Here is a 23,617-nt window from a genome sequence, read left to right as displayed (position 1 = left end):
CCTCCGTGGCTGCCGGATTGCTGCCCGTTCTCCGCAGAAATCGATTGCAATCGGAAGTGATGAGATGCATCACCGGAAGTGACGCGACGCCGGGAGCACAGCAGACAAGGACACCGGCATCAGATGGAGCAGTGAGGCTGTCAGACGCCACTTATCTATAGTTTTATGTGTACATTCCTGTATCATTTATGTAAGCGCGCTGTTAGTTGTATTATTACACTTTAACTATTATACACAGTGCGCACTATGGTTATTTTTCTTCCTCATTGAGAGCAGAGAGAGTATCCGACCTTGACCATCCCCTGAACCAAGAAGAGGAGCTGTACGATTCAGAGCCACATTCAGTGTGGGTTATGCTGTCTTCTATCTGAGGAAATGAACATCGCAACCAGAGCTTAACCATCCACCAGGAAGTGACGCTTGATGGTCCAGAAGCACATTTATTGTGGGATATGCTAGTTTTAAATTAAGAAAATGTGAGTTCCCATTCTATTGAATTCCTACTATTAGAGACCCAATTGAAACATATTTGTGCTATGTAGTGTTTATTTGCTTCATTTTCACATGGTGATACCTGCACTCCCCAAACCTTACAGTACATAATGTTTAATTGTTTGACTTTTTAGGGGTCTCATTGGTGCAACTCATTTATATACATCTATTGACATTAATTTCCGATATCTTATATAAACATTTTAAGGATCATCATCATCCTAGCGCACCCCCAACGCACATAGGTGCGTGTACATGAGAACACCTTTTTTTTCCTTTCAGTATCTTAGGAACCAAAGGGTTCCCGGAGCTAAAAAAAAAACAAAAAAAACACGATTCAGCTTTGGATGGATATTTTAAAAAAAAAACAATAAAAAAGGAGTAGCCGGAAATGCTACTTTTCTATGACAGTATGTACAGTATCACGAGTCTCATGTAGTTATGCTGCATCATTTGTGCTAGGCCACATATTTCACCGTTGTGGAGATGGTGTGAGCCAAGAAATGTGTGTCAAATGAGAATACACCAAACAAACACATCTTACAGCTGATTGGTAGAAAAATGATAGTTACGCTAACATGAAAATAATGGTGCAAACGGCACCAGAATTATCCAGCAAAAACGTCCTGGATTTTGTTTTTCCCCCCCTTTTTTTGCAGCTGTATTACATAGTTTTTGCAACAGTGCTCATTGTTTTGCAGCTATATGACTGATAGCCTCTACAATATCCAAGGGGAATTAATTGTTATATATAGTAGATTAACAGTATAAAAGCTTATAAAAGGTTTAGCAGGTTATTATATATGTATGTATATACTCCGAATCAGTCGTTTCGGGCTGAAAACGCCCCGACACGGCATAAAGGGATCCTGTAGCACAGGAAAGGGGTATATGATAAAGCACCACCTTGGTCTTGATTAGAATGTGTGGCAGAAAAACAACAATGAAAAACTTACTGAGCAGCAATTTTGATGAACTTTTTGAGCAGTTGCACCCGTTTTCCAAGTTGGTTACAGAGCAGGATTTCTGTGGCTACCCAGAGTTGAACTTCATTACATCTTTGAAGCAGAAGGCTCAGGTTCAAAGTGTTTTCACCTTTCCCCTGTCTGCTGAAAGTGAAGTAAATCAGTTCTTGCTGCAAAAAAGACGACAATTGTTATATTAGAGAGAATTCATTTTTCTCCTATGGTCATTGAAAATGTATTTATTACATGCTAAGATACTAAATACAATGCATTGGTCTGTTCATTAATATAATGATGACATGTTATAAAGTGATCCACTGACAGTGCATTTATTGGACAAAATCTTACTTGCGATTAAAAGAAAACATTTTATTGCTATTTTATTATACCACGTTTGCTATAATGAGCTTTCAAAACCTCAAAGGTTTCTTCTATAAATTTAAATATGGAATCAGGCTAGTCTTGTAAGTTCATGGACATCCAAAAACAGTTATGCTGACAGAGCACATAGGGCTATATTTACTAAGTGGTGCTAGTTTACAAAACACCTTCCAGGCCATTGATGTGAACAGTAATCTGCACCACAACATGCATTGAAAATGGCAGAGAAGAACGCGCATTCCTTATATAGTCATCAATCCACTTTTTAATAATTAGCTAAATTTTAAGTACAGTGTTTTAAAACAAAGGCCCCTTTTCACTATGCTGTGGAGCTAATTCTGAATGTCCTGGAGATCTTTGAGCCCCTATGATCTGAACTGAGCTCGGTCCCTACCCGGACACAGAGAAGCAGCTTCACAGGATATTGAATAGGGGCCGGAAATGCTTACTGGGTGAATAAAGCAGTGGCCTACATCTTCCCATAAACATAAACGTTCTCTACTACTGGTTCTGCTCACACCACTAATGTTTCTCACCTCATGCACTGAATTGAAGAGACTCCAGTCAAAATTGGTTAATTCCAAGGCGATATCCCATGTATTCATCCCCAAAATTCTTACTGATCTGTGCTGTGTCTCCTCATTTTCTGCAAATGGGTTCTGTACGAGTAAAAAAAAAAGCCCCTGAGCAAATGTTTTGGTCTGACTAAGATGCTGATTACAAAAGGAAATGGTTAGAAAAGCAATCCACTCTGAGTGCACTTTATTTTTTCATGGTTGTTCACCTTCAATGAGCTTATTCAGTCAATTGAGGAGAAGGCCTTGAAAGCACAAGAGTGTGATAAATTGTTACTCATTGAATAAAGCACTCTGGTCTGCAATTCAATTATAAATAAACTGACCAGGCAGATAGAATAATGAAAATAAATATAGCTCATATGGCAATTAACTCCCTTAGTGCCGGATGGGTCTGAAAGGCCATGCAGATGTTTATACATTGGAGGTGTTAGCAAGGTAATTATCTAGTGAAAATAATTACAACAAGTGTTCCATAAAAACAATCAATTTTAACAATGCATGTCTGGCTCGTAAAAGACAGAGCAACTAACAAGAGGCTTTAAAAGGGAAACTATTATACTGGGCACATGATCACATACGTTATTGTTTGTATGTATATAAGGGCGCATTGTAAAACACACACGTGTAGTCTCAGACATATCCTATCATATACTGTATGTATGCTATTTTATGAAAACATTTTAAAAATATTTGTATTACAATTTGGTTAGACACATATGATTTATAATCATCAATATATTATTGAGAAGAGGCTAAAAGAAAATACAGCAGCAGTTACATTTTTGCAACAGCTCCTGCATGTTTATATTCTTTTATAAATAAGTCAGGTATCTTCAATATTTTTATATTTTAACGGTTGTCTCCTTAAAACAGTAGTTGTACTAATTATCTGACCTTCAATTTCGAACATACAGCTAATATTTGTGCCTTTAGTGCACTGTTTAAAGACGTAGTAGCATAAACACACACAACACATCGCGAAGCAACGTAACGTCATACAGGCTCCATTACAAATTAAGAGCTATAATGCCTTCAATGTTACTAATATTGTTTGTCTTTTCTCATATGTCAAAACTGCATAAACTCCGCTCTGGCAAATTGTGGAGCATATCACTCACAACAAAAGTAGATATGGGCGAAATTTTTTGGGCAGATTTGAATCAGCCCCGGATTGTCCGGTTCTTTTGGGCCAGGGATTTGCACGGATCAGTTTAAATAAAAAAATAGGTTTGAAGCAGGTGTGTTTCTGGAGCTGAAGCCCATTAAGTTGAGCTCTGGGGACGCCCTCCTTGCCGAGATACACATGTCCGTAGGGGGTGCCAGTATCTCTCTTCAGTTTCAATGTCCCGGTCACATGGGCCGATAGGAAACCGTGACATTTAAACTGCAGAGAGATACCAGCAGCACCTATGAAGGTATGTATCTAAGGAACCAGCAGCAATGAATGGGGTCCATCTCAGGAGGCCCCAATGCGTCAAATCTACTAGTCCTGTCTTTCCTATGTATATATTGGCCAATATATACATAGGCAAAATAAGCTAAACCAACCTGAAATTGATGATAAAATAGACATTAAAATACATTACAGTACATATTAACCCCTTAGTAGCCCACGGGTCAAATAGTCATGGGTTTCCATGACTAGCTAACTAAAAAGGAATACAAAGGGGTTTATAGAAGCATAAAACTACACTACCTACTGTACTCTACACCCCTTGGTCACCTTAGTGGCTAGTTAAGCATTGCCATGCAATGCTTGACTAACCGCTAAGGTAACCAAGTTGTTAACGCCACCCGCCTTCCCTCCTGGGGAGACCTAACCACTCTCCCAGGGGCAACTATCCTCATCTCCCACCCATCCTACCCATAAGAAAACAACGCCCCCACACAAACAAACGCAGTAATGGGCAGTAGCCTTATTAGCCAAACGTGGCTAATAGGGATATTGCCCATAGAAAAGCATGAAAAAAATAAATTTAACAAAATATACGTTACAATAAAATAAGAACATTAATCGATCTCCATTCTTTCAGTTACCCCTGCAGGATGAAGGTAACCCTCCTCATCCTCAGGGTCACCAGCAGATAATGCCAATAAAAGGGCCAATGCCCCCCCCAAAAAAAACAATCCTAGCCCGATGGCCAAGAAAAATATAAATAAAAAACATGAAAAATGATTCCCTGTCCGATGGCACAAAAAAAATATCGAACAGGAAAAATAAAACCAATATCGGGCAGGGATTCATTTTTCATGTTTTGTTTGGATACAAATTTTTATTGGCCATCGGGCTAGGATAATTTTTTTTATTTTCTGATTGTGAACTGGCACTTTTATTGGCATTATCTGCTGGTGCCCCCAAGGACGATGGGCTTCATTCCGGCAAGGGTAAATAATACCTTTATTTATTTAGGGTGTTCATTGATTGACAATATGGCTATCTAGGCCTCCATTGAGGGCACAGTGATAAACAATGGATTTAAAGGCTAGAGTTTGATTATGTTCTTATTTTATTGTAATGTGTAGTTTGTTAAATGTCTTTTTGTCATGCTTTTCTATGGGCAATATGCTTATTGGCCACATTTGGCTAATAGGGCTATTGTCCATTACTGTGGGAGTGGGGTTGTTTTGATGGGGATAGGGTGGGATGGGAGTTGGGGGAGAGTGGCTAAACCTCCGGGGGGCAGGAGGGAAGTGCCCTTTGGTGGCGGGAGGGGTTAACCCCTTGGTTACCTTAGCGGTTAGTAAAGCATTGCATGGTTATACTTGACTACCCACTAAGGTGGCCAAGGGGGGTAAGTAGTGTAAGTTTATGTTTATATTAATCCCTTTGTAGCCAGCTTTGTTCAGGTAGTCATGAAAACCCATGACTAGTTGACCAGTGGGCTACTAAGGGGTTAATATGTACTGTAATGTAATGGAATGACTATTTTATCATCTATTTCCGGTTGTTTTAGCTTATCTTGCCTATGTATCTAAAGCAGGCGGTCTCCGGAGCTGAACCCCATTGATATCAGCTCCGGAGACCCCTTGCTTCAAACCCATTTAAAAAAAAAAGAAAAGTAAAAAGGCAATTTGGAATCCTTCCAGATTATTAACAATACGCTCTGATTTTTTTAATGTCAAATCCATGGGCAGTTTTTGGTGGGGCAGACGGATTTGACTTAAACCATCCGGAAAACTCCAGTGAACGTATTTGGACTGTTCCACCCATCTATAAATATAATCACCTGTGTATTGGTAGAGACATCACTTACCAATGTATCACTCTTCCTGTAAGTATATATGCGACTTGATGAGTCCAGAGATTTGGAGAGGGCCATTTCTGTGGGTTGAAGCTCGTGTTTTTCTAGAAGAATGAAGGAAGAATATATTTTTTGAAATTCTTGTAGTTGTTGGATATCTTTAATTCATGGTTTAAAGGGAGGCTGATGACCAGGAGAAATGCAAAACGCTATTTATGCTTTTAGGGTCTATGTTTCAAAGCAATGCTTTAGCAAAATTGTAATATTCTATCAAGGTTTTTTTCTTCATTTTTCCTTCTCTGCACCAGTTGGTGACTTGGGGAGGGTCAGTAGGAGGAGTTATGGATGGTTACATGGTGCACATATTACAAAATGCATCAAAGCCTGCGCCATTGTGTGCCATCCTTTTTTTGTGTAGAAATCCACCAGATGTAAAGTGGCACCAGATGTAAGAGATGCTTTGTTACATACAGTATGATGCAACTGAGCTCCACGAAATGGAGCAGTGAGATAAAACACACTTATAGACCCCAGTGTGTATGGTAGAATAGCTCTACACAACATACAGTTGTTGCCCGACTTACCTTCTCTCGAGTTGCAGGAAAATTATCATTTTTTTCCTGCAGCTCTAGAGAATGTGCAACCATGAGCTTCATTTTACTCAACGTTAAGTTTTCCCCTTGGTTGGAGATTGCCGTAGTCATTTTAAGCAAGAGGCCTCCTGAGACAGGGAATGTTAGTTGGGCTACATCTGCATCAACGCTAGCTTCCTTGTATCCTCATAGGAAAAACCTTCGTTCTGTCTTAAGCATGCCTCTAACCTAGGGGTGGGATGGTGTTTTGTAATGCAGCATTTTCAACATCATAAGCCTCCGCAGTATTCCCATCTCCCCCTCGCAGTGCTATTATGTGATTACACCTCCTAGCCCTGGGTCTTTCCAATACTGACGTACTAAATGAAATAGAAGTATAAATGCTCCACAGCAGAGGGCCTGGATATAAAATACCTCTACCATGCATATTCTCCATTCTGTCGTGTGTAAGTCTAGACTAGTCATCCAGAGTACTGCTTGAGAACTCAATAGTTTCTCAGAAATTATTTTCCTACAACCCCGTCACGTTCATTTCAGATATGGAAATATGATGTGTATTCAAAATGTGCAAATCCATGAAGTGTATTTATAAGCACAGAAAAGTCCTTTGCACTCCATGTCTCAGAGTATTTATCGGGACCTCCGAATTAGCTGTTGCTATGGAAACAACCCTCAGCTAGAAATTCTTTACAATAGCTGTGGTCATCCAGCTGAGAACATCCCCTGGGGGGGGGGATCAGTACCTGCGCTAGCAATTGTCAACCATCATTTTTCAGAGACATTTGTAATGGTGGAATGAGAATAGAAACACATTTACCCCCAGAGAATGTGACAGTGACCAAAGCCAGGTCTTCTTCTGCATGCTGAATCCTTTCAGCCACTATCTTCAGTATGTCCTGCACAGTGCTGGATACTTTAGTCCTGATGCTTACGTAGGAATGATCTGTTATGTAGACACGGCAGAAAACTGCACAAAAAAGGAAGGGTGCAGAGGTAAGCATTCCACGCACAACGCAATAAAACCCTGCTGCTCTCAGCTTTCTACTTTTCTGCTATGTATGGTATAAAAAGAAAAGAGATAGTCTGGCAAACAAAATAGCTGTCTCACTGCAACAACCACACTCGTGTGGTTGAATACATCATGCTGTAAAATATGTCTGTTTTTCCATTTTTCCCCCCCTTTTCATTGCTACACTGATTTTGAATTAAAAAAACAAAAAAACATGTCCATTTGAGTGGAAAGTTATGAGCTTAGGAAGTTTAGGAATGTGAGGAAATAGTATTTCCCGCTACCGACACGGTGTTTTCCGAAATGTCAATGTCATGTTTTTCTGATGAACAATGTATTTTAACATCTTGTCGGTTCCTAAAATATATCATGGCTGAGAGGGGGTGGGGGGGGGGGGAGGGGGGAGCTTGGAATAGTCTACAGGTGGTTTTTAAAAACAGGAAGGGGAAAACCAGCTCGTCTGCAAAAAGACTCTTCTATTAGTTGTGAGCTAGAGAATGGTGGGGCATATTTTAGCAACTTCTGTTCTGTTACCTCTAGCAAGAAGGAGCTAGGAACAGTGCAAATGGTTACATACACAATATCACTATACAATACATCATGTTCTTTTCCAGGGAGACAGTGTAAAATGTTTCCCTCCCCCCACCCCCCCCCCCCCCCCTGAAAAAACATACATTGTCCTTTAAAGTGAGAAATAACATAAGACCCCAGAAGTGCTAGAGGTGCAAGCAGGCATTGCTTACTTCTCCAGTATTTAAGTTGTTGTCTTATTTTCCGTTTTTACATTTTATAAACCCCGAAACGTTGAAGCCCCACTCTGTCATAAAGTGCGCGCGGAATACAAAACCCAGTCCTACAGACTGGAGCTGCCGCGCCGTTCTATTTTTATATTGATTAAATGCTGTCAGCTTTAGCGTGCCTGCCAAGCCTTGAGCAACAATATAATAATAATCTTGATTTACTTTTCCAGTTTGCCTCCTGCTGTGCGCATCCTTCAACTGATTTTGTTTCAGGGATTTTGTGACGGTACAATTTTTATTAGACATTTCTCAGCATTATAATGTTTCCCATCTCTAGTGTTTTGGTTTTTTTTTTGAGGGTGGGATTTAGGGGATTGAGATTGTTAATAAATTGTCACCTCAACATCTTGGCTATATTTTTCTAGGAAATCAACCTAGTTTCAACTTGGAATAGACATTTTCACACTGCTTAGCACTGCAGATAATGCCAGTAAACAAAATCACAACTTGACAAACGCCCTTAGAGCAAATTGGTTGACAATAGCAGCCATAATGGATTCTCCATGGGGAACACTGGCACTAAAAAGGTTAATTATCACGGGAACCAAAAGGTTCCCGGTGCTGAAAATAGCACGGTTCAGAACCGGTGGTTCCAATTACGTAAACATTTTTTTCTGGGATTGCGGCTTTAAATAGGAATAAGTTCACTTTAAATATTACTTTGGTTAAAAGCTGTTGTTTTATTGATAATGGCAATTTTATTCTGAGAGTTGTAATGTGTTCCTCTATTGTTTGAATGAAAATTCTCATTTCTGGTAATAAATTATTCAGTGGAGCTAATCAGAGCTTTCCATCAATGAGGTGAGTAAATTTTAAATCGAAAGGATAAATTAGAGGATACAAGTGTATTCTGTACAGCTTCTGCTGATTTAATAGTAAAATTTGATGTAAAAACTAAATAGCACTATACAGCTATGGCTGAGGGAGCATGTAAAAGGTTAAAATGTCTTGATTACAAATAAGATGTTTGAATATTCATGTAAGCCAGTGTTTATCTCGAAACGCACAGAACAGATGAAACACTAAAACAATACAGATAATTACACATACTGTATGAGAACTGCGAGATCTAGAAGCAGTAATAATAACATCGCAAAATTATAACTGCAGTTACAAGACAGGATGATAATAAAATACACCAGTGGAGGATATAATCCAAAAATGTAAATCCCGTCTATGTATTCAATGAGTGACAGTGTATGTGTTATCTTCTCTCTCCACCAGTTATTTTATATAATAATCGTTCTGAAGAGGTCTGCAGTGGCAGACATACGCACAGTATACGTATAAATATGCATAGATATGCATCTAAGCTATGCTAAACATTAGCACTGTGTAGTAACTTTGGGCTTATATGTGAAGCAGACTTCATAGAAAATAAGTCATTGCACAGAAAAATGAAAACAAATTACTTCAAACAATGCAAAAATTGATACACAACCAATATTGTGTATTGTTAAGCAACTCCATTAGTATTGCTCCATACAGTATAATCACTCCTCATACCATATATTTGTGTACAGTAAACCTTGATTTACGGACAATAAGCACATATTGTACAAGTCTCTATTAGCATCAATGTCACACCAAAGTGGCTAATTCAAATGCTCTATATATGGAATAAAATAAAGTTCTAGATAATCATTTTAGTCCGACTGGGAGATGTTCTAACATCAACGAGAAGCATCTTCTACAGCAGGAGACCTGCATGTAAGCTTAATCCCCCACCATAGTTAGCTTTCACATAATGGACTTACTTGATTCCCATTTACACAACTTCTATGGATTTTGAAGCCGTACAGCTCCATACTAACACATCGTGGAACACCTACTGTCACATCATAACTGCTCATGTGTTTATCTTGTACATAATCATGTCCTCAGACTTCATGGCCTCATTTCTATTTTTAGTAGGGGAGATCACTTTGAATAAAAGTTCAAGCACAGTTTAGGCATCTGTACGAATCCCTATTTTAGCCATACATAGTGAAAACTGGGGAAAAATGAAATAAATATTTTGAAGCTTGGCTTTCCTGTGTTTTTCCTCCAGGTTTTTTCTTTCCAACATTCTTCTTACGTAGCAACAAACAAGAAAAAAGTTAGAAGCGCAGTCAATACGGGGTTGGGGTCAAACTCTATATCTTTATTATTATATCTTGTCCCAGGGATAACCCTCTAGGACAACAACAACATGAAAATCAATCATTAATAGTAATATTAAAAACTGTGCAGATGAAGCTGTTTGTGCAATTGCACTTGATGGGTCTCCAAGGGGTTAAAAACGGGAGTAGCCCGATAGTTAGTCTCAGTCTTGCAATCTGTGCACTGCCCGGGCAGGTTTTAGGTAAAAGGGGGGTACCCCAGGGTTGAGACAATGCTCAATATGCTCACCCTTGATCTACTTTGGTCCGTTGGGGTCCAGTAGTATTCTTTAGCCCCGAAATCTGCTCCGTAGCAAGCTGCTCAGATGCGCTAGGGCGCACGATAGCAGACAGCCCTCCGGGTGTCCGGGTCTGATGTCACTTCCGGCTGTGACGCACAGACCCTTCCCGGTAGTCTCTGGGCTTCGTCTGTCAGCTCTCCTCCTCCTGCTGGTTGCCGATGACCAGGCAAACAGGTTTTGATCAGCTGGAGCCCAGCGTATGGTGTTGACAGCTCTACTCCACTGCACTGTATGGAAGCAAACACCCTATTGCTCCTCCTCCTACGCATTTCACCAAAAGGCTTCGTCAGGGATATCATTGCACCAGTGCCATATTGATTTATAGCCCGGGCAGTGCACAGATTGCAAGTCTGAGACTAACTATCGGGCTACTCCCGTTTTTAACCCCTTGGAGACCCATCAAGTGCAATTGCACAAACAGCTTCATCTGCACAGTTTTTAATAATACCATTAATGTATTGATTTTCATGTTGTTGTTGTCCTAGAGGGTTATTCCTGGGACAAGATATAATAATAAAGATATAGAGTTTGACCCCAACCCCGTATTGACTGCGCTTCTAACTTTTTTCTTCTTTGTTGCCACGTATCTATCAGGGACTGGGGGTTCCCTGTTTTAAGAAGCTGCACCATTCATTGGGTTGTGTCTGTCTCACTCATATATATATTCTTTTTAGCAATACCCTATACGCACCGGACTGGTTCATGTCACATGTTTTTTTTTTTTTTATATATATATATATATATATACATTTTATTATTAATCCTGCTTATTGCCCACATTCATAGTAACATCCCATTTGGCGCATTTTTTTTTGTTTTTTCTTGTATATTCTTCTTACGTAAACGGCGAGGCTCATTAGTGTGAGGTGTAATCAGATTGCAGTGTCCCCCACTCACCACTAGCACATACTTACTTTCCTCTGTTTCATTTACAGTTCCTCTGTGCTGGAGCCAGTTCTCCTTCAGACTGAATTGGTGGAAAAGGGCTTTATTCTGGAGGCAGAAAACAGAGAACAATATACAGTGTTGATGTGTTAATCTCATTTGCGACTGTATATAACGTTCCAGGAAGAGCTGGCCAAAAGCATGAAAAGGAAACCCACCCATCCAACACAGGCTATGTGAACTGGACTAATTCCTTAAGTACTAAACGGAGGGGAAGTTGAGCATTATTAATACACAGTGATAGAAGAGAACACATTTAATTTCCGTTCAAATGTTACACTATTTAGAACCAGGCCATTTATTGGCTTATCTCTTAATTCCTCCCATGACATATCTTAATTGAATGTATTTCACTTTAAGGGGGTTAATTGTATATCCGCCAAAGAGGCTGTTCAGGGCCAAAAATCGCCATTAAAGTATATGGGGAGCTTTGACAGAAAATGGCCGCTACAGCGGATATACAACAAGGTCCTAAGACTGCTATGTCTTTTTCCAGTCACTAACAAACTTTGTACCTGCTCTTTGCTAGGGGAGTCAATCACTTCATGTTTATGTGATATCCCTGTAGCTCATATCTATGCATTGCATAAGCATTCCCTAGATGTAAGGACCATGTGAATGTATCGTTTCATATCAATGATATATACGAATATTTGGATGTATTTAACAATAAAAAGAAAGGAGATTCCAGACATCCAAAAAGGATATGAAAAATATACTAAATACAATATATAGCAAAAGTTGAAATCAACCGGCTAAGCTCTGGTCCTCTCAGTTACCAACAATATAACCCACTGTAATGCGCTAAGGAGAAATACCAATAGGTTGTCCATCAGAGTCTTAAATCAATATTACCTCTTAAAATAAATAAAAGTCCCATCAAATGAGCATAAAATTGCCTATTGCTTAGACAAATATTCCCTTATAAAGCAGTCCAGTCACAATGAGCTTGAAATACTGGGGGATCCTGCTGCAGCTTTTCTAGGGAGCTCTTCCCACCTCTTTTCATATGAACAAAAACTGTAGAGAGGCAACGCATAAAAACAGAGAACCCTCTAATAGTGTAGCATCCTTTTATATAACTAATAATGAAACGATAGATAACCACACTCACAAACAAGGTCATCTTGCATGTTAAAATACAGCAAGAATGCAGTCAGTCTGCACTCAGAGGACAGGAGTACAGTTGGACAGCTGAGGAGATGGTGGGTCAATGTTGAACTATGAAGGGTAGTGTTTCTATGGAGCCAAGGCTATATTTTGACAAGCAAGATTACAATATCCATGCTTAGGAGTGGGATCATCAATTTTTTTAAAATTAGTTTTATGAAACGGTGCTACACTTTGAGCTTTTTCTATGTTTGCTTTACTCAATATACATACCTTATGCTAAGCACAAACATTATATAAAACGTTCTAATAATGGTACAAGAAAGCTTTTGTTTTTCAATGGTAAAGAAGATCATTCAATTCTGAGATTCATTTGTTATTAAATCACTCCAACAACTGTGTGTTGAGTGAATATCAGTTGTCATTTACAAGATTAAGCATGAAGGAAAAGGTGAGTTTATATCATGTACAATGTATATATAAAGTACCTTTCGATGAGGAGAATATTCATCAACAGTGCTGAAAAAAAAGACAAAACACAGATCAAAAATATTTACACAATATTTGCTATACTGCACATGTCTGACAAATGATTGATTTATGAAGCTCAGGCTCTACAATGATATAATTAATATTGATCAAACTTGACATATACCAAAAATGACATATTATCATACAGACATGAGCCTCCACGTTTCATACCACAACTCAAAGTACTGTACATCACCTATGTAAATCCTAAACAGTATTTAAAAAGGAAGTAATTGTATATATTTTATTCTTAATGTAGGCAAAAGCTTTTTTTACATTATACTTTTTTTTTTACAATTATTTCTGTGTTTTATACATATTCATCTATGTATACTGCCCTTTAACCTCTACACACGAGGTCACATCAGTTGTTCTTGTGCAGACATTTACCATAAGCAATCTCAAAGTTGCCCCCTGGTGCCGTTCTCCTTCTCACTGTGTAATTTATTCCACCCATTAGGCATTAGCCTCTTTGCTTAGGAGATCAGCATCAGTTGTAATAAAAAAAATAACCAAAAATTGATGCACATGAAATGTTCAAAATGTTGATGTAATTTGGTGCGGTGAGGTTGTGGACAAATTAATTATTTAATGAGATTGTGGAGCGTAGTGTTTATTTTAAGAATGTTGACATTAATGTAAAAAACGTTATTGCGGAAAACGTCCATTATTAACAATACTCGCCACTGGGCACAAATATCTCACACACCTATACTATATACAAGGTTTCAGCGCAACACTACTCTTTTTGCATGAATGTTCTTAAAACCTCTGATTGCCTTTTTTTTTTTCCACAACAGATGTGAAAAAGCAGAAATTAACCCAGGAGACTGATATGTACAGTATGCTTAAGATGGTCTGACTGTGTCTGCAAGCCGAGGTTCGAGACAGTCACTTTTAAGAAGAAAAAAAGCGTACGTTTAATTGTATTTAATTCTTTATTTAAAAATGCAAGTACACATTCATTTCTCACACCCCTCATTTCCTATCAAGAGTTGATATTTCCCTTCCCTCAAGCCTTTGTGCATTGATTGCATTTCTATGTTAATCTTCCTGTCCAATGCTTTATCATTTGAACTTTTAACCTGGGCATGACAAATGAGCTCTCGCTGTTATTGGATAAGTCTCACGGTTTGCAAGAGAATAAGATAATACTTATAATAATACTTATAATAATAATACACTTACTGTCGACGATGGATCCGCAGAACTTTCTGGAATTCCTTTAATTCTTTTTCTAACATGGGATATTCATACACATCATCCAGCACATACCGATAGAGAGTCTAAAAAAAAAACCACCCATGTCATGCCTCGTTTGTAATGTCTCGCATATTTCATCGAAGGACCCCAGGCAATATCAAGCAGCAGCATGCAGTGCTGAAATACATACACGTTACAAAATGCCAATGTTGTAGGAATCGGAAAACTTAACCTTGAATCTGTCTCCTTGTACCCAACTAGTCAGTTTTCAAATAAGATTGTGTCTCATTTGTGAAACGATTTGATGTGCCGGTCGTTTCTCTACATTTAACAATGTGTACAATGGCAGCAATAAGTAACAATAACAAGCACACACATAAAACTGAATTTCACATGTTTGATGTACAGTAGTATGTTACTCAAAGATGTTTTTGCAGAAAGGTACATTTTATATCCATGTAATGAAAATACGGTGCAAAAGGTTTCCAAAGGCATGCATTAAATATTCTACATCTAAACACAGAGCAGATGTGTAACATTTAACACTGTGCAGAAATTTGTATAACTGTTCTTAGAAATACGGATTAATCTTGACAAACCAAGATAAATTATATTTAAGAGCAACTGGTGCTTCAGCTTAACTTCATATATAAAATGTAATGCTTTCAGAACCATACATGGTCATTTCACAACGAGGTATTGTAATATGGTGTTTCTCATGATTAACATGTTCACTACTAACATAGCTGGTTCTTGTCAACCTTTTGAAGCCCTTTTCTATTTTTAAAACAGAATTTTTGCGAAGATTTAACACTGATAATATTAAATTAACATGTACTTTCAATTCTCAGAATGCGGGTACATTTTGAAAAACACCCTGAAGAGTCCTGTAATTTAAAAAAGTGTATACCCTGATAAAATACACCCTATATCGCAACCTGAAAAATAAAACTAAAGCAGTTCCGTGCAGTTCTACTTAAACATTCCAGATCTGATGGCGCATATAGGTGCATATGTTGATACACTGCAATATAATATGTCTTTCATGTTACTCCTCTTGTACTCCTCCTGACACTGCAGATTGTAAGCTGATGCACATATATGTATTTGCCTTCTCCATAGAGTGTAACATACATTGTTAAAAGGAGTGGGCAGAAAAACATCCCACCAACGTCCTACATCATTGGTAAGAGCAGTTACAATGGTTAATTAAGCAATCTAATTGGTTAAATTACCATGATTTGACCATCATGTTATGGGATAGCAACAGCCCTGTAAAGGACTCCTGCTCTTTCACAAACACATCAGTGTCAGACATTGAGAATGGGCCTCTTTTTAGAAAGATAGGGGGAAAAAAGGTTAATTTTTCAGGAACAACCCTAAAAATATTACACATTAGGCAACTGAGGTTCAATGTCTTAAATTAGGATTGAACATCGGGTTTCTGAAAACATGGATGGCATCGGATTGGATTTAGACCATTGGGTGCTAGAGTAGGCCTCATTTGAGGCTGCATGTTTTATTTTTTTCCACTTTTGTTAGACCATCATGTAGCTACGAGCAAATAATTTTTGGACATTGTATTCAACAAAGAACACTCGTGGAAGAATCCTTGCAGCCTATTCACGTGGACATGATGTAAGGTGTCTTCTGACACAAGGTGGATAGCACCACTTATTAAATGTGGGTCCAAATGTAATTATATATCAAATATAATGTATGTTAATCATTTTTTTGTATGGTATATTTAATATGTACTTGTATGTTTTTTTTATTGCTACCATAGCCTACAACCCTAATAGCCATATTTGGTTAACAGGGCTGTCATTCTTAGAGGGAGGGATGGTTGTTAGGTGTTTTGGGGGTGTTGATTGTGATGGTGGGTGATGGGGGTTGGTGCCATGGAGTGGATGGTTAAAACCTTGTTTATCAATGGTTAGTAAGGCATTATCAAGCAATGCCTATCTATCCTCTTTGGTATGCACACGGTGCCTAGTGGTAGGCAAATATACATTTATTTGTAGCCATTAGTGGGCGGCTACATTGGCTGGCTGGTCCCTTGTGCTTCTAAGAAGTTTATATATTAAAAATTAGGTAAAAGTTCATTTAATTAACTTTTATTTACTACTGTAGGTATTCACATGACTAAAATAATGTAACATTATTTCTCTGTGTTAATATTAGCAGAGATTGGGGAATAGGGTATGCTCATTGGCATACAATTCTTCTATATGACCAGAGGTGTGACGGTACAAGGTGGTAAAAAAGTATCGCTACTTTATTATTTGCATACCTAGAAGAGCACTGCTTTTTGATTTACAAAATGATGTCACTTTTTAAAGTAAACTGGATTTATTTTAGAAAACCTCTCTCTATTCTTAAAAAACAAAAAAACTAGATGTTGAATGTTTGTAAAACCAAAACCTCAACCTTACCTTCAAGAACAACTTGGAATGCTCATCTTCATGCAACCAGTCCTTGTACAATGCAGTCCACTGGGAGGCAAGAAGCAAGACCTTCCGCTTTGTGCCCAGAGCCTCTGGGCTTTCTGCTTTCCCGTCATATTTCTTCGCACAATAGGTAATTTAAGGTCAAGGAACAACAAGAAAATCTCGTGTGCTTTAGAAGAGCAACCAATTGTAGCGGCAAGAAGAATATTATTCTGAAAAGGTAAACCTAAAAAAGTGACTCTTTCCTGCTACTGTTCATCAATCACTATTTGGGGTCACTGCGCAGATGGCTTTCAGTCACCAGAGACATTACTACTCCACAAACGGCTAGTATCTGAAACTATGCTAGGTAAATTGAATAAGCAGACCATTCCAAAATTAGTTCACCTCGTGACAGCTTGCAACCTAATTTCTTCTTCCTGTGCATATGTTTTCTTTTCTATTTGTGTACTATAAAATCACAGTCATTTGTCATTGTCAAGATCCTTCGCTGAGTTAAAAAAAAAAAAAAAGTGTGAACAATATTGTAGTTTTTATGGGCAACACAAAGAATATATATGTTTATAGGCTTGTTGGTCATTTTGTAGGCAAACCTGTGCTGCGCATTTTGCAGCTCAGCACTTGAAACAGTCCCAAAGAGAAACAGTCAACATTTACTTGCCAAACTACATTGTACAGTTGCAGTCCCGCAGTTTGTAAACCAGCAATACCGCAAAGTGGTGTGGAATTTGTTAAAACTGCTTCAAAGATCACTAGCATGTTGAGTGCAGTATTTTTTCCTCAGCCACGATATTTGTTATTATGCTCTCTGGACCAAATTTAAATACACCGGGCATTAAGGGGTATTTACTAAGCAGTGCTAGATCATGAGACACCTGCTGCGGCAGGGAGACTCCTTACAGCCTGTTCACTTGAATGTGATGTAAGGTGTCTTCTGGTAATAGAAGGTGCAATAGCGCCAGTTAGTAAATATGGCCCTAAATGTAACTTGGCATTATGAGACCCACACCCCTGTGTATGTTAGAAAGAGAAGTTTGCACATTTTTAGCCCTTGTTTTCTGCAGGTTGTTATGCTAACAAAGAAGTTGAAATAAAATCTGCCACAGCTCTTCTACATTAAAATGTGTTTGATCTTGTTTGAAAGCTCGTGCTAAGCGGCTTTCCTAAAACATGACAATGCCAGAATAAACATGTTTGTATTCAGTGAAACTTTAATTGCCAATATTTTGTTACACCTGAAAATAAATCCTTAGGTAACACTATTTGCATGAATTGTGTGCAGCCTGCTGTTTGATCTACTAATGCTCATGTTGGATGATCTGTGACACATTCTACCCTGAAGCACTGTGCCTTCCCGAAAGCCAGTATGTGAAAATGGCATGTGGGTGAGGAGTGAAATGCATTAGATTTCCTGAAGCAGAAAATGAAATCAATTAATCATGGAACTGTCATAATACGATAAATGTGAAATACTATGCATGTGTTTTTTCCCCCAGCATGTAGCCTCATCACTTGCGATTAAGGTATATTTATTGATACCAATGGCATACCATGAATTTTAGAAACAATATCGAGTCTATAAATTACAGGTGCCTGCGACATGTCTTATCTCTCAAATTATTTGTAAAATGTGAACAGTGAACATGGAAAAATGTCATTATCACACAGCATACTTCTGCAGATGTACATGCTGCTGCTCCTACAAGGAAGGCAGGTAGTAATGCACTGCTCATGTCTCTCAATATGCATCGTTTCAAAGCAGGTAAGAGCCAAAGACTCTCAAGATATTTGTGTACTTTGCATTGCTCACAAGGGGGCCTCCAATCCCTTAAATGCCTATAGGGGCCTCCAAAAGCAGTGGGCCTTTCTGGCAGCAAATGGTTAAAGGAAAACCCAAAGTATATTCTGTGAGACCACTGATGCCAAAACATTTGTTAAACGGTCATGTAATGAGTGAGGCTTACTATGAATTAGTTAGACTTGACAGCACTGTGCCTGGTTAATTTACATGAAGGCCTATAAAAAGTTAATTATGTAAAAGTTGAGGTGAAGAGGGGCGGGGGGGGGGAGATAGGGTTGCCAAGTGTCCAGTATTGAACCGGACTGTCCTGTATTTGGACTCTGTCCAGTAAAAAATGAGAGGTAATACTGGACATGTATGTGTCCTGTATTACCTCTCTGGACATAGTGACATGACTGGCTTTGGGGGCCGCGGGATTGCTGTTGCTAAGAGGCTTGACAGCTTCCTCCATCCTAATTGGCTGTTGCTGGGTAATGCAGCCAATCAGGAGGAGGTGTCAGGAGCCAGGGGGTGGTGCTAAGGAGGAGGAAGAAACAGCATGGAGTGTTGTGTGTGTGTGTGTCGAGCGCGTTACACCTTTCACCATTGAGTCCAGGATTTTTGGAGAAGCCACCTGGCAACCCTAGGGGGGAGTTATGTGTCAAGAACATTGGTACCAAACTGCGGTCAGTAATTATTATTAATCATACTAATAATAATAATGAAATAATCCCTTTCCTATTTAGTGTTTAATTAATAACATGTTTTCAAGTATGATTCATTTGGTGTTCATTTGTTAACCAAACAAGGCAAAGTGCAATTCAGACCCGTACATTTAAATAGAGATGTGGGAAATGTTAGCAAACAGTTTGAGAGTGAGATGGGGGAAGAACAGTGAGACGTGGGGAGGAAAGAGTGAGAGGGGGGAGGGAAGAGTGAGAAGGGGAGACGAAGAGTGAGAAGGGGAGACGTGAGAGGAGGGAGGAACTGTGAGAGGGGGAGGAAGTGAGAATGAGAAGGGGAGGGAAGAGTGGGAATAAGGACGAATAGTGAGAAGGGGGAGGAATAGTATGGAGGAGGGAAGAGTGAGAGGGGAAGAGGAAGAGTGAGCAGGGGGGGGGGAAGAGTGAGCAGTGGGGAGGAAGAGTGAGCAGTGGGGAGGAAGAGTGAGCAGTGGGGAGGAAGAGTGAGCAGGGGGGAGGAAGAGCAAGAAGAGGCCAGGAAGAGTGAGAAGGGGAAGGAAGGGTGAGGAGGGGGCAGGAAGAGTGAGAAGGGGAAGTAAGGGTGAGGAGGGGGCAGGAAGAGTGAGAAGGGGAGAGGAAGAGTGAGAACGGGAAGGAAGAGTGAGAAATGGAAGGAAGAGTGAGAAAGGGAAGGAAGAGTGAGAAGGGGAAGTAAGGGTGAGGAGGGGGCAGGAAGAGTGAGAAGGGGAGAGGAAGAGTTAGAAGGGGAAGGAAGAGTGAGAAATGGAAGGAAGAGTGAGAAAGGGAAGGAAGAGTGAGAAGGGGAAGTAAGGGTGAGGAGGGGGCAGGAAGAGTGAGAAGGGGAGAGGAAGAGTGAGAAGGGGAAGGAAGAGTGAGAAATGGAAGGAAGAGTGAGAAAGGGAAGGAAGAGTGAGAAGGGGAGAGGAAGAGTGAGAAGGGGCAGGAAGAGTGAGAAGGGGCAGGAAGAGTGAGGAGGGATAAATACACGAGGGGAGGGATAGGGTAAGAGGAGGGTGTGAGAAGGGGGAGAGAAATAGAGGGGATGAGAATGCGAAATTTATGAGAGGGGAGGCGTATAAGAGAGAGTGGGTGGGGATCTCGCAAGGCTGCAGATATGGGGGGCACTGGTGGAAACTCTAGTCTTAGGTCACGTGAAAGCGTTCGTTGGCCCTGTACGGTTGTATTCAATATTGTGAGAAACAGGATTACACACAGTTAATGATATATTAGCTGCCATTCAAGCAAGCAAATGTTACAGTATACAGTAGGTCATGTTTTTAACCCACTTTTCTAAATATTGAATAAAAGGGTGCAGCAAGTAAGTGGGATTTGGAGAGTCAAGCAAGTAAATTAAGAAGAAGACGAGAAAAGGTCAGATATGAAACCCTTCACTATACTGACTGATATATGTAAGCAGAGTCTGTGGTAATTGTTCTCTATGTTCCAATGCAGTCATCTGCAAAGCAAATAAACTCTACCAAGTTATTGTTTAGACTGCTCAGAGCAAACTAACATATGCCATTTGCATTTAATGTCAAGCATCTGCTTTTAATACTCCAGATTTAGGGGCATGGTTGTTCCAGTTAATTAAGGATATTGTCTTAGCAATGCTTGGCAGAAGTCATCTGTTGTCATGAAGACAGTATACGTGAGGAGGAAGTCATCTAGGAGGGTATCTGCAGAGAAAGAAACAAACACAACATCACAAAAGGTAAGGACTGACTTTCCAAGGGCTGCAATTGCCAGTGCAACAGTATTAATGAACATGCCCAAGGGAACATATTATAAATGTAAATACAGATTTAATGAGGTGCTGAATATTTGGCTAAAACTACGAGATGCCGAGTGCAATAAAAACACATTCATTAAAAACAGATGATCTGTTTAACCCTTGTGTTCCTGATTGTAACATATGCATCCAAAAGCATTGGTTGAGCTTAGTGGGTAATACCCTTACTTGGCAGATGAAAGCTTGAGAGAAGGAGTGGCTCAGTGAGTAAAGACACTGACTGGCACCGAGTTTGAAGCAGGGGAATCCTTATGACTTTGAGCAAGTCACTTTATCTCCCTGTGCGTCAGGCACCAAAAACAGATTGTAAGCTCTACAGGGCAGGGACTGTGTCTGCAAAATGTTGCTGTAAAGACCTACGTAAAACTAGCAGCGCTATACAAGAACATGCTATTATTATTATTATTAAGTGGAACGGAGTAATAATACTCTTTACATTTCAACTCGCGGTTCATTTTCTCCCACTTATCTACTTAAAGCATAAAGACGTCTGTAATGCAGGGCACAGTGATCTTCCAAGTAAAATGGGATTTATCTTACCATGACAGTTTAAAATTGTACTAATAGTTGCTCATATAAACTTAGCTAGTAAGCTCTTTGGGGCCGGGTGTCCACTATGCCTTTGTCATTTACTTGTCATGCTTATCCCCATTGTTTGTACTGTACGTTATTTACCTTGTATGTAATTTTGTAACGCGCTGTGTACACTGTTGGTGCTATACAAGTACAATTATACATACAGCGGTGGGAAAAACAGTCTGTGAAACCTTTAACATTTTCACATATATCAAACCTGAAATGTTATTGGATCTTAATCCAAGTCCTACTAATAGATAAAAATAACCTGATCAAACAAATGACACAAAATCATGATACTTATTCAACATTTATTTATCCACAAATTATTCAACATTCAATATCCATCTGTGAAAAAGTATGTGAACCTTTAGATTCAGTATCTGGTGGCACCTCCTTGAACAGCAATGACTTCAACTAAGTGTTTCCTGTAACCTCTGGTCAATCTCTCAGATCGGTTTTGAGGAATTATGGCCCATTCCTCCTTACAGAACTGCTTCAACTTATGGCCCACCCCATATGAAATCAAAGCAACACCGATTACAGCTCCACCACCAGTAGAAGAGAAGGCCGCAAAGCTTACCAGCTTACCAGCTTACCAGCTGCTGCTACCTCTCCAGTGAGTGACTGGTGCGCTGTGCACCCCTTCTTCCTTCATTGCAGGGAGCGGAAGGAAGCAATGGGCTCTCTCAATGCTGCAGCCATGGGAGAAGCAAGAATTCTAAGGCTAAAGGCCGCAGTCAACTTAGCCTAGCCGGGACTGTGGACAAGTCTATCGCTCTCTGGGGAGACGCCCAAAAGTTTTGTCTTCAGAGACGTTATGATGGCCGCTTTGCCCCAATCTGCCCAGAATGCCCATACCGACCCAAGTCCTAGCCATAAATCCCTGAACTCTCAGCCCTTGTCCCCGGTGAGTCCCGTGGCCCCAAGAAGTGTGAAATGTAATAACATGCCTGTACTATCTGTGGGGAAGGCTTTGCTTTGGGGGGGGGGGGGAATCAAGTGGATCAGGGTGATGTGTTTCTGTTAAATCCAGTACATGTGGGGACAGATAAGAATAGAATGTCATGGTCAGTGCTCAGTACATCTCTAGTTAAGGAAGAGAGTATAGAAACACCTTTATGGGAAGGGTCAATATTTTCGGTGTTACCCGGCACAGACAAAGAGAAGGTTCTCATGAAATTCAGCAGGGCAGGGAGTTCTAGTGCAAAGGTTCCGCAAGATGGGGTATGAGTATCCTTATCTCCCAGAGAACCTCATGAGGAGTGCAGACGTACACAGGATGGAGTGGGGGAAGGAAGCTATATTAGAACATCTAGCCAACACTACTAGAGGCTCCAAGTCTTGTGAATTTGATAGGGCAATACACCTACTCAAGCTGTGGGTCGTGGCCTGCAACATCCACCCAGACAGAGTAGAATTTATCTCTGAGTCTGGGAGATAACGCTGCTACTCGGTAAGGGTCAGGCCAATATGGTCAAGAAGCCCGATCCGGCCCACTACTACTGAGGTAGCCCAAGAACCCCTCACATTAGTTCCAGGTTCCAGCTGGGGGGTGATATTTGTATGTTACTATTGTATATATTGTGTTAAGGTAATTACCAGGTTGTTGGTACAGTATGATGATGTTGCGCATACTGTATTCCCAAACGAGGTCATTGGAATTTCACCAGGGGGAGATTATAGCCTAGCCTCCGGCCGCTACCTATTTTCCTGGGCCCTACCAGTGTAAGTCCTGTTAGGTACAGGCAGTGGATGGGTTAATTCCTCCAGAAGGCCTAGTGTGCTATTGCAGCCTTGGATACCCTTAGTGTATCCAAGGGCGGGCTTAGCAACAACTAGAGTGTCAGCCTGGGGGAGGTTCTGGCTGGGTGACATGTGCAGATGTGACATCTGTCAGTATCAGACCTGCCCTGTTATGGGGCAGGGTTACAAGCCCAACCCCAGGGTATATAAACTGTCTCTCTCCCAAACGTGGGTATATCTCTTTCCTCCCCCTGTGGAGTGAGCAATAGCTACCCTGTGT

At 39.9% G+C, this 23,617-nt stretch overlaps 1 protein-coding gene across 2 annotated transcripts in view; it reads right to left on the bottom strand.

The window, feature by feature from the left end:
• RAPGEF5 (Rap guanine nucleotide exchange factor 5) overlaps window positions 1-23,617 on the bottom strand; it is a 264,461-nt gene that overhangs the window by 33,586 nt on the left and 207,258 nt on the right. For both annotated transcript variants that reach the window (XM_075587143.1, XM_075587142.1), the window contains 9 exons: window positions 20,824-20,902; window positions 16,728-16,872; window positions 14,278-14,375; window positions 13,047-13,077; window positions 11,418-11,496; window positions 7,069-7,218; window positions 5,671-5,762; window positions 2,375-2,497; window positions 1,449-1,627 (listed from right to left, as the gene is read on the bottom strand). In XM_075587143.1, coding sequence (XP_075443258.1) covers window positions 1,449-1,627; window positions 2,375-2,497; window positions 5,671-5,762; window positions 7,069-7,218; window positions 11,418-11,496; window positions 13,047-13,077; window positions 14,278-14,375; window positions 16,728-16,872; window positions 20,824-20,902 — 976 coding nt within the window. The remainder of the gene's footprint in view (window positions 1-1,448; window positions 1,628-2,374; window positions 2,498-5,670; window positions 5,763-7,068; window positions 7,219-11,417; window positions 11,497-13,046; window positions 13,078-14,277; window positions 14,376-16,727; window positions 16,873-20,823; window positions 20,903-23,617) is intronic.

This window comes from Ascaphus truei, chromosome 2, assembly GCF_040206685.1.
Source record: "Ascaphus truei isolate aAscTru1 chromosome 2, aAscTru1.hap1, whole genome shotgun sequence".
Lineage (NCBI taxonomy): Eukaryota > Metazoa > Chordata > Amphibia > Anura > Ascaphidae > Ascaphus > Ascaphus truei.
The sequence above is the reverse complement of the archived record's forward strand: the minus strand, read 5'-3'. Positions and strand labels throughout refer to the sequence as shown.